The sequence below is a fragment of the Polypterus senegalus genome, chromosome 13, assembly GCF_016835505.1.
Source record: "Polypterus senegalus isolate Bchr_013 chromosome 13, ASM1683550v1, whole genome shotgun sequence".
In the NCBI taxonomy this organism is placed as follows: Eukaryota; Metazoa; Chordata; class Cladistia; order Polypteriformes; family Polypteridae; genus Polypterus; species Polypterus senegalus.
This window is the reverse complement of record NC_053166.1, coordinates 92,510,648-92,526,643: the sequence shown is the minus strand read 5'-3', so window position 1 is coordinate 92,526,643 and position 15,996 is coordinate 92,510,648. Positions and strand designations below refer to the sequence as shown.

At 40.3% G+C, this 15,996-nt stretch overlaps 1 protein-coding gene across 2 annotated transcripts in view; it reads left to right on the top strand.

Annotated features, from left to right (window-relative positions):
- Window positions 1-1,324: 1,324 nt before the first annotated feature.
- wdr13 (WD repeat domain 13) overlaps window positions 1,325-15,996 on the top strand; it is a 45,321-nt gene continuing 30,649 nt past the window's right edge. Inside the window, exons 1-4 of one of the 2 annotated variants that reach the window (XM_039776006.1) lie at window positions 1,325-1,523; window positions 2,672-2,759; window positions 7,465-7,705; window positions 14,164-14,273. In XM_039776006.1, the coding sequence (XP_039631940.1) occupies window positions 2,719-2,759; window positions 7,465-7,705; window positions 14,164-14,273 (392 nt within the window). In that variant the 5' untranslated portion in view covers window positions 1,325-1,523; window positions 2,672-2,718. Of the gene's footprint in view, window positions 1,524-2,301; window positions 2,496-2,671; window positions 2,760-7,464; window positions 7,706-14,163; window positions 14,274-15,996 lie in introns of those variants that run through there. The other variant, XM_039776005.1, reaches the window with a different exon arrangement.

Below are 15,996 nucleotides of genomic sequence, written 5' to 3'. Positions count from 1 at the left end.
TGGGACATTGTCGGGATAGCATGATTAACGCGTCTGTTCAATATTGCATGGAAGGTGGGTAAAGCACTCTTGGAATGGCAAAATGCTGTGTTGGTCCATGCATTTAAGAAAGGTGACCAGAGGATGTATTCAAACTACAGAGGGATCATACTCCTCATCCTCACAGGTAAGGCATATCTAAGGTGCTAGAGAAAAGAATCTTATGACTGAGCTGAAGATATAGGAGGAACAATGTGGAGAAGTATGCCAGTTCTTCTTCCTAATACAAAACCTGTGTGGTGCATGGGAGTATAATAACCCAGTCTAGATGTGTTTTATACATTTGGAAAAAGCATATGACCCTGTTCCTTAGCATGTGTTATGTGAGGTGCTTCAGACATATGAGGTAATGGGGCGGCTCTTACATATTATTTGTTCCCGATATGAATGCAGAAGAGAGCTGTTTCTGAATATTTCCTGTTAAGTCAAATTTATCTACTATGGGTGTCTGATTCTATTAAAGCTATGTCTAGTCCCCAGTTCTGTTTCTGGTTTTCATAGACAAGAAAGCCGAGACTAGACTAGGTGCAGCCTAGCATGTGAGAGTGTTCAGTTGGAGAGGCTAGGGGTAGCATTGTTGCTTTATGTAGATGGCATTATTCTCTTTGCCTAATTTGACTGTGACCTTCAGTAGGCACTCAGGTGATTTGCTGCCGAATGTAAAGTGGCTGGAAAGGGGATCAGCACCTTCATGTCTGAGGACATTGTTTTCTCTCTGAAAACATTGGATTAGACTCTTTAAGTAAGGAGGGAACAACTGCCCTTAGTGGAGGAGTTCAAATATCTTGGGATCTTATCACAATGGAAAAAGTGAACATGAGAGAAACAAATGAATTGGAATAACGACAGCTGCTCTGTGGGCGATGTACCAGTCCATGGTGGAGAAGCAGGATCTGTGTCTAAAGACAATACTGTCGGTTAACAGGATGATCTAGTGTTCATCTCTGTCATCACCAATGTCATGAATGTGGGTAATGACCAAAAAAATGAGGTTACATGCACAAACAGTAAAAATGAGATTTCTTCACAGGGTGGCTTGGCTGACACTCTGTGATAGGGTGAGAAGTTCAGAGATTAGGGAAAGCCTCAGAGAGGCGTAAAGTCGCAGCTCCTCTAGATCGGAAGGGGCCAGTTGAGGTGATTTGGGCATATCATTACGATGCATCAATCATTCTCTGACCCGATTCCTTATTGTGGATGTGTGTTCCACGGAAAGCCTAACAAAGCTCTTTGTTTTAAGCGAATGTTTCAAGAAACGCGCCCCTGTAGCCAAGCACAGCCAAAGGAAAGAACAAGCTGCTGGCAACTGATGCTCCGAGAAAAACATGAAACAAGCAACTGGGTGTCATAGCAGCGGTCACGTGAGTAGCTAGGAGAACTGGGGACTGGATCGCCAGGAGAGAATGACCGGCACTTCACTTGCAGAGCAGTGCATAACGTATCAAGCTGGGAAATGTAGGATTTCAGTTGTACACAGAGAGATGGTAAGTAATAAAATATATGCTAAATCGGCGCATTTTTCGTTTCCAGACCCAAACGAATAGAACATCAGCAGTGTAACAAAGCAGGAGTGGGATTAAAGAATGGTTCCTGCACTGGCTGTCCTACTTAGTACATCGTCATATTAGGAAACGCCACGTTTGTTTGAAGCAGTATTTAAAATAACGCATCAGACAGTTCACGTATCTACACTGATTGGCATGAAAACCTCATTTTATATCTAATGATCACCACATCTCTCTCTTTCTCGAATAAATCGACTATGTCAAGTTTTCACTGCACCCAATAAATTAGACGTAAAGACATTCATAGTGATTCAAATGCATCACTCTTAATTTGCTTTGTTAATAATATCACGGTCATTGTGCATCACATTAGATGTTTTACAGCACCGTTTCTCGTGCGAAAATAACCGATACGTCTGCAATTTTAACGTGTTAAGAATTCCTTTTTATAATATAATTACCAACTATGCACGATGTTTTTGAAAGAAGATTAATGCTAAAAAGGTCACACTTTCTGTTCTGGGAATTGGTCTCTGTCTCCGCGACAGCTGTCACGTCCATTTCTGAAAGACAGGGGCGCGAGCCAACTAGTTATATGGGCGGGGTCATACGAGTATCGCTAACACTATGAATGGCTGCAGTCATGGGTTCGCAAGGTTGGCGTGCTGCATGTTGGCGAATAGACGCAGAGTAAATGTGGAGGGCGGAAAGAAATAGCCAATTCATGGGAATGGGCGTGGCATGTTACGAAGACATTGCTGTAGCTCTGCCCTATTAGCACCAAGATTAGGTTTGACTTTTCTCGGTGGTATACAGGAACTAAGTTCGATGAATGACAGGGATCTTGTTCATATGGTTGAAACGCAAAGAGACATTTCCCTTAATACTTTTGTGAAAGTGGACATAATTGTTTTTTTAGTTTGGCGCAGGTACAATACATCGTATGCACAGGTAAGACAGAACCTCTCGGCGTACCTGTAACTGACAATCTCTTGCTGTTTCTTTTGGCTTCCTTTTTGCTTTAGTGGCATTTGTACCTTATCATTTTAATTCCAATAACAGTACTCCATATGCTGTGTTATGCATCGAACCCGAGTGATAACAGATGCGTTCGCTTTTCTTTTTAGGGCGTTGGCATTGCTGCCTGTTCCCAAGTTCCGTAAATGGTAGTGGCATGGCCGCAGTGTGGCAGCAGGTCTTGGCAGTGGATGCAAGGTAAGCACCATTCAATCTGGTTGTGCCAGTACACCGACCCCCGCAAGAATTCCTTGTTCAGTCAAGCATAGGAGCACATAAGTTAGGAACATATTGTATATTTTTTTTTTCAAAATAAGTAAAAAAATGGAATATTATGGGGGTGGCGCAGTGAGTAGTGGGTAGCGCTGCCGCCTCGCAGTTAGGAGACCCGGGTTCACCGTAGGTTTCCTCCCACAGTCCAATGACATCCAGGTTAGGTGCATTGGCGATCCTAAATTGTCCCAAGTGTGTGAGTGTATGTGTGTGTGTGTCCTGCAGTGGGTTGGCACCCTGCCCGGGTTTTGTTTCCTGCCTTCCTGTGTTGGCAGGGACTGACCCCCGTGACCCTGTAGTTGGGACTTAGTGGGTTGGATAATGGATGGATGGACTATTATGGAAGGCAATCGGATAAACTCACAGAATGACTGTGAGATTAGATTAGATAAACTTTATTCATCTCAAAAGGAAATTTAGATGCATACAGCAGCAGAAAAAAAAGGTGCAGGCTCACAGGACAAATAATATAATCAATCAATGGATAGATAAATACATACATGTATAATAAATTAATGTGTATTGTGCAGAAAGAGTAACATGCACTTCCAAGAGTATCATCATTTAATCTGGGATGTTGGGAAGAAACAGTGAATTGCCTGAGTGCAGTGTGAAGAAAACAGAAGTTCCTCTTAGCACACTGTGGAGGAATGAGCCTGTCACTAAAAGTGCTCCAAGAGAGAGATTCACGCAGGGAGTTTTTCCATGATGGCATCAAATATTTGCCTCCATTCTCTTTTCCAAAACAGCTTTCAGTGCATCCAGGGAAAGCACTGTAATGGAGTAGGCTTTCCTGATAACTTTGTAAAGGCATCGTGTGCCTTTTGAACTCAAGTTGCTTCCCCAGGAGACCGTGGAGTAGAACAGTAGTCAGGATACTATAAACTGGTAAAACATTTCCAGCAGCTTGCTGCATACATCATAGGACCAAAGTCTCCTCAGGCCCTTCATGTACTGAACCACTCTGTTGTCAGACTAGAACAGTTTGGTGTTTATTTGAACCCTGATACTGGTACTTGTAGCTCTACACCACTTCCACATCCTCCCCATGAATGGTGACTGATTATTCAGGATTTTTGCATGCCTGCACCATAAGACAAAGTCCTCAACAAACCTTCAGTACTCTGAGTAGCCTCCATTGTTAATGCTGCCAATGATGGAGGAGTCATCTGTGAGTTTCTGTAAGTGGGAAGTGCTGGTATTATACTGGAAGTCTGATGTGTAGAGGGTAAATGGGAAGGGAGACAGGAAAAGTTCCCTGTGGTGCTTCAGTACTACAGATGACCATTTCTGACACACAGTCTTTGAATCTCACAGACTGCTGTCTGTTGGTCAGGTAGTCCATGATCCACAAGATTATGGGGGCATTGTGATGCATATCCTTGAGCTTTTTCCACAGGTGATGAGGCAAAGTGGTGTTAAAGGCACCGGAAAAATCAAAGATCATTATCCCAACTCTACCAGCACTGTTGAAGTAGGCAAAGGCTTTGTAGATCAGAGCATCCTTTACACCCGTTTGTTCCTAATAGGCAAACTGCAGATGATGAAGATATGCTGAAACCGGGGGTCAGATCTGTTTCAGGACCAGCCTCTCAAAGGCCTCCATGATGTCTGAAGTCCTTTGGGATTACTGAAATGGCCTTTCTTTGGCACTGGGATACGCAGGATGTTTTCCATAGAAGGGAAACCTTCTTCAGACTTGAGGAAAGGCATGGTACTCCTTTTCCACTTGCTTAAGCCTATTTGCAGTTTTTATTAAATTTCTTTCTGAAAGTTTTTGGAGTCAATACATACCAAATATATAGAACCTAGGAATGCCTTAGGAACACCTTGGTGACAAAGTGCAACTGATTGATATTTAGCCTGTATCTTCAAATGATCGGTTTTTAGTTTGTATCATCCTGTAGATTCTCCAGATGTGGTCAACGTATTACAGCTGTGAGTGTGTTTTTTTTTTTTTTTTTTAAAGATAGTTGTGCAACATAGTGTAACAAGAGTATTGTAGTTTAGGCTAAGTATAAGCACCAATTGACTGTTTCCCAATTTGGAAATGTTGATCCTTGCAAAAGAATATTGGAAGTTATCATGCATAGTGTAAAATTGGACCAAGAGCAATCAGTATCAAAACAAAGCATAAAGAACAACTTGCACAAAACTGTTTTAATCCACATTTACTGTGTGACCAGTGGGTAATTGTTGAATTATCCACTTTTAGGTGTGTTTGTATATAATGTGCAAAACTCCTATTGTGATAGTCCATGTCTGCATGTCCTCATGAAACAACTCCGCCCCCTGTGGATCAATTTTTTAAAATGTGCTGTACTTATTCTTCAAAGAAATTTGTCAAGACAGTTCAATCTTCATTGAGATATCTTGAACAGATCACACTGTACACAGTTTTAAAATTTCAAAATCTCCCTTTGCAAAGCATTGGTGTATTTTCAAACTTGTCTGTCTTTCAGAGAAGAAGCATTCTGTGCACCTCCAGCTACAAATTAGTTTACAGTTTTATCATGACAGCAGTTACACCAACTTGACTGCAAATAGACTCACAATAAAAGTTAATAAAACACCAGCAGATTGCGTATGCAGGTAGGTAGTCGCAGTCACTGGCTAAATGAATGCGTGCAGGACGCAGCCTGAGCTTGCACAGCTACAGCTCAGGCAGAAAAGAACAAGGGAATCGACACCACCAATGCTTTAACTTGTAACAGGTAACTTAAATGATCTTCCTAACCATAAAAGTATAAAATGTAAGCAAAAAAAACACAATATCTCATTAAAGGACCCTGTGGCGTCTAAGACGTTATGTACAGATTAAATACTCAGTACTGTATTAACTTTACACTATCCCAACTTCACACCTACATTATCTGCAGATTATAGTGATCGACTGTTTCACTATCATTTATTAGGGTGAGCAGCTGTCCTGGTGACTGGGACAGTCCCAATTTCCCACTGTGTGTGACTGAAAAATGTCAGAATGTTCTGGTTTTAGCACGCTACCCATCTAATAAAGTTTTTCAATGCTGCAAAAACTGTCACAATACATTTACAAAAGTGTACACGAAACTCCAAGGGGGGACCCTGCTTGATTGTGTTCAATTTGAACAGCATCACGAGGAGGAACAAGAAGCACACAAAAACGGACAGTATACTGCCATTTGTTTGTTTCCACTTCAAGCACTGAGTGCAGTCATATTTATTTACTTGTGAAAGTGTTTTTACCCTAGCCCTAATTCATCTCTGATAATGAGACGCATTAAACAAATGAGGAATACATGCTACACATGGTGCATGGTATCCATAATGGTGAGTCACTATAATCAAGTTAGCCTTTATATTTGCTATAACCTAAGAGCTTTGCAAGTCCCATTTCATGAAAATTACAGCAGCCAGACATGCTCAAGCAAAGAATTAAAAAAAAAAAATGTATTTAAGTAATGTTAATTGGCAATTGCAAACTACCACTTTGTGTGAATGTGGTGTGTTTGTGTGTTTGTCTTTATTTATATGCATTTCTGAGTGAGAGTGTTCCCTGTGATGGACTACAATCCTGTCTACTCCTGCTTTCAGTCTTTTCCCCAATCCTGGTGAGATGGCCTTTGGCCCCCAGAACCCTAAAATAGATTGAGAAGGTTCTAGTATCCACCTACTGAACGAGTCCATTGAGGGTAAAGTGCCTGCATAGCCCTTGAATGTACTTAAATGTTACATCATACATATGTTTTCTGACTTGTTTACAGACCCCCTTCAATTTTTCACTCTTTGTTATATTGCAGCCATTTGCTAAAATCATTTAAATTAATTTTTTTCCTCATTAATGTACACACTAAACCCCATATTGACAGACAAAAAAAAAGAATTTTTGAAATTGTTGCAGATTTATTAAAAAAGAAAAACTGAAATATCACATGATCCTAAGTATTCAGACCCTTTGCTCAGTATTTAGTAGAAGCACCCTTTTGAGCTAATACAGCCATGAGTCTTCTTGGGAAAGATGCAACAAGTTTTTCACACCTGGATTTGGGGATCCTCTGCCATTCCTCCTTGCAGATCCTCTCCAGTTCTATCAGGTTGGATGGCAAACGTTGGTAGACAGCCATTTTTAGGTCTCTCCAGAGATGCTCAATTGGGTTTAAGTCAGGGCTCTGGCTGGGCCACTCAGAGTTGTTGTGAAGCCACTCCTTCGTTATTTTAGCTGTGTGCTTAGGGTCATTGTCTTGTTGGAAGGTAAACCTTCGGCCCAGTCTGAGGTCCTTAGCATTCCGGAGAAGGTTTTTGTCCAGGATATCCCTATACTTGGCCGCATTCATCTTTCCCTCGATTGCAACCAGTCGTCCTGTCCCTGCAGCTGAAAAACACCCCCACAGCATGATGCTGCCACCGCCATGCTTCACTGTGGGGACTGTATTGGACAAGTCTGAATACTTTCCGTACCCACTGTATATTTGGTATAATCAAAGTACATGTACTCTCACCATAGATGTTCTTTTTGAATTTGGGAAAACACCTGGCCAGAAGCCATATTCTGTTTTCTGGTGTGATTAATAAGACAGTTAATAGACATTAGATAATATTGCAGTGTTGTAATAATTATAAAGTGCACGTCTTTCTCTTTTGTCTGCAGGTACAACGCTTACAGAACACCAAACTTTCCACAATTTAGAACACAGTATATTCGACGGCGCAGCCAGCTTCTCCGGGAAAATGCCAAGGCCGGATTTGATCCACTTCTGCGAAAGCAGTACCTGAGACTCAGGAGCCAGTTGCTTTCACAGCGTTACGGACCTTTGTCAGAGCAGAGCAGTTTTAGAGCCGCATATTCAAACAGTGTGCGTAGCTCTCGAACAACACTTGACCGCATGGAGGTGAGTCCATGAAATTGATTTCCAAGATTGTCAGCAATTTGTGACTACCATTGGGATGTACATTGACCACATTTTATGAAGCTTGTGTGTCGGATAAATGTACCCTCCGTGCATGACTTTGTTTGAATGCCAGTTTTCTTTTTCCAGTCTACAATGGATAAATTTAAGCCACCTATGCGTTGGCGCCTTCACATAAAGCTTCCAGTTTTAATATTGAGTTGCCACTTCCTGACATATAACCATTGAACAGATTTCTCTTAGATACAGTGTATTTTTAGTCTGTCTGAAGCATAGAAAGGAAGGCCAGCATTCTAAACTGTCGAAATGATAGGGAGGTCATACGGTTAAAGGAAAGAATTTAAAATGTGATTGTGATGGTTGGTTCCTGCCTTGTATCTGGTACTAGTGACAGTGAATTAAATTATATGGGTTTGAGATTATGTTAATGATGAAATGCTGATGTGTGCCTATTTGTTGAGGTATATGTTTAAGTGGCACAATGTCTGAGATGCTTCATCTTGTTTGTTAGAACATCAGTTGTTTTAAAGTAGTATAGTTTAATGATAATGTTAAAGGAAATATTTTGCTAGGATCCATTTATATTAATCAGTTTCAGACTGTTTTGTTATACTGTATCTAAAACTAGGCAGCATCTATTTATGTAGGCAATTATGTAGTTAGTAATCTTTAAAATTTGTATTTGCTTGTGAAAAAATTATGCTGTTCTGAGCCTGCACTGAGTGAAGAGCACTGTAAAAAAATAAACTGAATTGAAGTTTAATATTTTTAAGGTAAACTGGTAAGGAACCTGGAAGTTTAGGGAGAGATCTTTTGATATTGTTTATTATTTTTATTAAATTTCTTTGTGTATTTTGTACAAATATATTGATTAATTGAATGTTTTTTATTCTTTAGTAAATATCTCTCAGCGTGCTGGTTGACTTGTATCTTAATATATACTACTCTGAAAAACAAAGAAGACATACACTTTTAACTGTCTCTTAACAGCAGAGGCATCTTTTTTATTATTAATTCTGAGTTTATCCATTAGCTTTGTAAGTACCTGGGGCCTCATGTATAAATGGTGCATACGCAGGAAAATGTTGCTTACACCCGTTTCCACGCTGACTTGGAGATGTCCGTGGCTTTACACCAAGTTCAGTTTTTGTACATTTTCTTGGCAGCCTTACATCATGCATATGCTTGTTTCTGCAAACTGGTGGCACCCAGTGTCAAATCAGGGCTACTATTTCTGTGGTCTCCTTTCTTTTTTAGATTCACATTTGTGATGCAGTCCATATCAAATACACTGAAATGAATTGTATATTGTTTAAAAATTTAAGGCACTTGATTGTAATCATTGTTTAACAATATAATGGTGCATGGAATGGCCAAACGATTCTAAATAACGTAGCTGCTTTAGCATTGTTACTGTCAGTGCACCACTGACAGGACTTTAACCCATTGTATGTGTTTGTGGTATTACAGCTGCACAGCAGCTGATCAGAAAGCTGTACAGTGAGTTTTGCTGAGAGCATAGAGCATTATCGGGATACAGCTTCCAGCCCTGGAGGATATTTATAGCATACGCTGCCTCAAGAAAGCTACCAGCATCTCCATGGACTACACTCACCCATGCCACAGTCTATTTGAACTTCTATAATCTGGCAAACACTTCAGAGCCTTTCCTGCATGGACATTTACATTTAAAAATACAATATTTGGGTGGAGTATTCCTTTACGTTACATATGCGGTAAAGGAAAGTTCACAAAAATCAGAATGGTTTATAATCATTGCAAAAATACTGGAGACTTGATTTGTAAATGATTCTTGCTAGATGACTGTGGAGCTAACATGGAAGACCGCAAAGATACTTTACATAAAGGCAAAACTGACAAAATAGTATTGTAATAGTTGAGTACACACCAGTCAGGAACAACATTAAAACCACTGACGGGTGAAGTGAATAACATTGATTAACTCATTGCAATGGCATCTGTCAAGGGATGGGAAATATTTAGGCAGCAATTGAACAGTCAGTTCTTGAAGGAGATGTTTTGGAAGCATGAAAAATGGGCAGGTTTAAGGATCTGAGCATCTTTAACAAGGACCAAATTGTGATGGCTAAATGACTGGGTCAGAGCATCTTTAAAATGGTAGGTCTTGTGTTGTGTTCCAGGTATGCGGTGGTTAGTATCTACCAAAAGTGGTCTAAGGAAGGACAACTGGTGAGCCATGACATGGTCATGGGTGCCCAAGTCTTATCAATATGTGAGAGTGAAGGGATAAGCCAGTCTAATGTGATCCCACAGAAAAGCTGTTGTAGCACAAATTTCTAAAAAAATTCATGCTTGCCATGAGAGAAAGGTGTCGGAGCACACAGTGCATTGCAGCTTGCTGTGTGAAGAGCTGCGTTGCCGCAGACCAGTCAGAGTGCCCCTGCTGACCCCAGTCCACTGGCAAGAGGATTTGCAATGGACCACATGGCCATTAGAACTGGACTATGTAGCAATGGAAGAAGGTGACTAGTCTGATGAATCGTTTTCTTTTAAATCATGGTGATGGATGTGAGCATATACACTCACCTAAAGGATTATTAGGAACACCATACTAATACGGTGTTTGACCCCCTTTCGCCTTCAGAACTGCCTTAATTCTACGTGGCATTGATTCAACAAGGTGCTGAAAGCATTCTTTAGAAATGTTGGCCCATATTGATAGGATAGCATCTTGCAGTTGATGGAGATTTGTGGGATGCACATCCAGGGCATGAAGCTCCCGTTCCACCACATCCCAAAGATGCTCTATTGGGTTGAGATCTGGTGACTGTGGGGGCCATTTTAGTACAGTGAACTCATTGTCATGTTCAAGAAACCAATTTGAAATGATTCGAGCTTTGTGACATGGTGCATTATCCTGCTGGAAGTAGCCATCAGAGGATGGGTACATGGTGGTCTTGAAGGGATAGACATGGTCAGAAACAATGCTCAGGTAGCCCGTGGCATTTAAACGATGCCCAATTGGCACTAAGGGGCCTAAAGTGTGCCAAGAAAACATCCCCCACACCATTACACCACCACCACCAGCCTGTACAGTGGTAACAAGGCATGATGGATCCATGTTCTCATTCTGTTTACGCCAAATTCTGACTCTACCATTTGAATGTCTCAACAGAAATCGAGACTCATCAGACCAGGCAACATTTTTCCAGTCTTCAACTGTCCAATTTTGGTGAGCTTGTGCAAATTGTAGCCTCTTTTTCCTATTTGTAGTGGAGATGAGTGGTACCCGGTGGGGTCTTCTGCTGTTGTAGCCCATCCGCCTCAAGGTTGTGCATGTTGTGGCTTTGCTGCATACCTCGGTTGTAACGAGTGGTTATTTCAGTCAAAGTTGCTCTTCTATCAGCTTGAATCAGTCGGCCCATTCTCCTCTGACCTCTAGCATCAACAAGGCATTTTAAGCCCACAGGACTGCCGATACTGGATGTTTTTCCCTTTTCACACCATTCTTTGTAAACCCTAGAAATGGTTGTGCGTGTAAATCCCAGTAACTGAGCAGATTGTGAAATACTCAGACCGGCCCTTCTGGCACCAACAACCATGCCACGCTCAAAATTGCTTAAATCATCTTTCTTTCCCATTCTGACATTCAATTTGGAGTTCAGGAGATTGTCTTGACCAGGACCACACCCCTAAATGCATTGAAGCAACTGCCATGTGATTGGTTGATTAGATAATTGCATTAATGAGAAATTGAACAGGTGTTCCTAATAATCCTTTAGGTGAGTGTATGTTGTTTATCTGGGGGAGAGATAGCATCAGGGAGGCAGTGTGATGCTTTTGGCAATATTCTGCTCAGAAACCTTAGTTTCTGGTATTCATGTGGATTTTACTATAACACGTGCCACCTACCTAAAGATTGTTGCCGACCATGTACACCCCATCATTGCAGTGGTATTCTCTGATGGCAGTGGCCTCTTTCAGGAGGATAACCCACCTTGCTACACTGCAAAATAGTTCAGGAGTTGTTTGAGGAGCATGACAAAAAGTTCATGTTGTTGACTCTGCCTCCAAATTCCCTATATCTCAGTCTGGTCGAGCCTCTGTGGGATGTGCTAGAAAAAGACGTCTGGGGTACATGTATGGTACATTGTGGCTGATCCTTGTAAAGTATGACAAAGTACAGTATTGTAGTGATTTCTTTGCAGTTAAAAAATGAAAACTTGTGTTAGATAATATAGTTAAATAAGAAAAGAACTGTTTATTAGGGTGGTTCATGGAAGGATGGTGTGGAACAGAACTGATTCTAAAGAAATTGAATCATTTTTTCTGGCTATGAGGAATGCATTTACTGAGCAGCACTGGTTCTTATTAGGGCCGTTATTACACAGAGGACGAAATCGAGTCTCTTTACTTGTCCACTCTCTTATGATGTCTCTCTCTGCCTTTTCTGTGATCCAGAAGACAGAGTTCCCCTTTCTGTTTCTCTGCTGAACCTCTTTCCTTTGGTCAGTGGTTTGTGCTGGCTGCTCATAGTTTGCCATTGCGCCTGCTGGCAGTTGTCACTTGTATACCCAGATTGTGCTGTCATTTTCCTGTCCAGTCTTGGCACCGTGCTGCTCCATGAATGGTAGTTCATATCTGTGTCACTACAATATTAAAGAAAGTCAGGAGCCAACAGTGTTGGGGAGTGTTAATTTTAAAGATAACTTAGTTACATTACTCATTACTCAAAATGTAATGTGTTATAAAGAATGTTGTGGTTCTGCATTACTTTTTCCTCTTTTGTATGAAAAACTGAACATTTTACTGGACAATATTTGTTATTGAATCTTAAGTCCATTTAAGTCCTTCATGAAACTGACCAGAAACGCAGCCAAATCTGCTAATTTACTTGTGTTTATAAATACATTTAGTAATTCATGTGCTTGAAGTAAGTAACACCCATTCCCTTTTTCCATCCTCAAATGCAAATCCCCAAAGATCTGTAGCAGGAACACTAGACACTCTGCCACCAAATCACACTGTCTCAAATATCTATAGCAAATAGCTGGTTTAAAACTAGACTGATAACATAAACCTAAAAAAGAAAAAGTTATGATAGGCATATATTATGTTATTTATTTATTTGTTTGTTTTTTTTGAAGTTGTGGTCTAGAAGCTACTTGCGCTGTATGATAGAGTTGTCAGTCGTGTGTGTTTTCAAACTGTATGAGCACATTCACTCCCAATTGACATGTCATGGCGTGGGTGCTCAGACTATATGTGTAAATGGCCCTGACTGACAGTTTTACACAATGTTCAGAAACCCTTCAAAATGTCAACAAAGAAAAGAGCCATGTTCCTTACTGTTCCTGCACTGTACTCTGAAAATACAAAGAAAAGAAAAAGGTTTAACGGATCATGCAGATGGCTGAGGCACAGGTAATACAGCCTGTCTATTTAACAGAGAGAATTAGAGTATGTAATTTACCATTGTGTTTGTTTATTTTAGATCTTCAAGTAAAGGTTTCTTAAGATGATTTTGTCATTGGCCATTTAGTTGTATGTGTGTTCCTAAAAAAAATATATTTTTGAAATCTAAACTGTGAAATTGAGGATGACAACATTAATACCCAATGTACCATATTATTAATGTACAATGAAGCTTTATAACAACCTCAGAAAATCAGGTTGTGAGACTGTTCACACTACAAGATAGCTGACCGAAATATCTGACAATCTTCCAATTGTATTAAAGTCCAGTTGTAAGATGTATTTGGGCATCACAAACCCTCTTATATTTCACTTGAAACAATGGTTGATGAAGCTGAAATTTGGGCTGACTCTGAAAGTCATTTGGTGCCTGCAGGTTAAATTTAATCTCTCAGCACATGCAGGATAAAATGTATACATATAACTGTTAGTCAGTTCTTTTTATTTGATTGCACACTGTGCAAGAACTTCTTCCTCACTAGCTGTCACCAAACAGCCAGATCATACGTGTACACAATGTTACACAACAGCAGACAACATTTTAAAAAGGGTAATAATTGTGTAAAATAACAGTATTTTTTGTTTTGTAAACTACCATAGTAGCGCATTAACACATCTTCTTTTGTTTTTTTTAGTAAAACAGATAGTTTTAATAAAGTAGATAATAAAATCCGTATTACTTTAGGTTACTTGTTACTTTAACTTTAAATTTTCATTTTCAGCTTATCTGCAGTTGATGTGTTTTTCATGCTATTTTGGTTAAAGATTTGAGGGTCGACTTATCCACAAGTATATGCAGTACCTTCTTTTTAGCTATATTAAGAATAGCCTGTTTTAGAAAAGGCCTTATCATTACATCCTAAGAATTGTATACCTCATCAGGTTGAAGTCACTTAATGTGGTGGCTTGGTTTAATAGAATTGATTTTGCTTCGATGTGAAAATGTTTCAACCCTTTTCTGTTAATTGTGTTTTTTCTTAAAGGATTTTGAAGACGACCCTCGGGCACAAGGGGCTCGAGGGCATCGTCGGTCTGTTAGTCGAGGCTCTTACCAGTTCCAGGCTCAATTGAATAGAGCCGCATATGATGACAGGTAAGCAAAGAGCAAACATGACTCATCCATGTATATTCTTTTATGTGAAGTAGCTAGTGTTTGTCAAAAATGTTCCATACTTTTGTTAAGAACTTTTCTCTGCATCTACTAAGGTTAATTGTCATTTTTGCTTGTATTTTTTCTTTTGTATTTAATTTAAGAGGTGATTTTAATTTGAACTTGTGTACATGTGATGCTTGCTCGGTGGCACAATAGTTAGTAGTGCAAGCTCAGAACTAAGAGACTGAGGTGGCACTGGAGGAGTCACATTTCTCCTGTGTCTTCAAAGGTTGTTATTTGGGTACTCTGCTTTTTTCCTCCCACAACCCAGAAATTTGTGTGTTCATCAGTGAATATTCCCCGTAATGGACTTTAGCCCCATTCTAGGTTATTTTCTGCATTGTGCTAAAATGCAAGTGTGACATTATTTCTTTTTTCCTTCAAATTTTCCTAACTTGACACAGTTTTTGAGTAAATATTAGACCGTCAGTAAAGTAACATAAATAGTAATGCTTATGTATATGGACTTCCCTACCTCGCAAAACTAATCTATTCATGAAAACACATTCCTAAGGGGACACATTTAGTGCAAATATGTAACTACCATTAATTTAATTGGACTCATTTTTAAATGTTCCCTAGCCCTAAATAATGACCAAGATTTTTCTCCAAATAACACTAAAACACATTGAAATTGACAAAATTATTCTGATAACATTAGTCATTAAAATAGATCTCTAATAAGACCTTGGCCTGGTCCAGCCACTCGGGTCCCCAGCAATGAGGATCTTATGAGCCGGATCAACCTCGGGGAAACGCACCACATGGCCATAGTGCCGTAACTGACGCTCCCATACAACGCAGGTAATGTGCCTCATTTGGGACTCCATGAGCATCCGCTCATTCGACAAAAAGTCAAACCAGTGGTACCCAAGGATTTTCCGGAGAGACACAGTACCAAAGGAGTCCAGTCTTTGTCTCAGGTCACTGGATAACATCCATGTCCATGCAAGACAGGAAGCGCCAGGACTCTAAAGAGTTGGACTTTCGTCCTTTTGCATACATATCAGGAGCGCCACACACCCCTTTCCAGTGACCTCCTGACCCCCCCATGCTCTCCCAATCCGTCTACTGACTTCACAGGAAGAGTCACCAGAGACATGAATGTTACTGCCAAGGTAAGTAAACTTCACAACAAGTTGAACACTCTCTACGCAGACAGACACACTGCTGATGCCTGAGCCCAAGAGGTCATTAAAGGCTTGGATCTTGGTTTTTATCCAGGACACTCACAAGCCCAGACACTCTGACTCCTCACTCAGTTTCTGGAGCGCCCCAATCAGAGCCTCCATTGACTCCGCAAAGATCACAACATCGTCAGCAAAGTCAAGATCCGTGAATCTTTCTTCACCAATAGATGCCCCACAGCATATTTGCTTCAGTGACCCAAAATAAATTCTTTTTAGGATCTAAATGTAAACTAACATCTTTAGCTTTCTCAAGTTCAATTCTGTTTTCTGAGAAAGTGACGTGATGACTTATCCACCCTCTTCAGGCAGCTGGCCATGTACATGTCAGGGCCTGATGTACAGGATATGTTTGTTCTTTGGACTGTCAACTTGACATTTTTAAACACAGATTTATTGTAGACTGAGGTTAGGACAGACAGTCAGTTCTCTACAGCTGTACATTCTCTTTTCTTACTTCATCTACAAGATGAGGC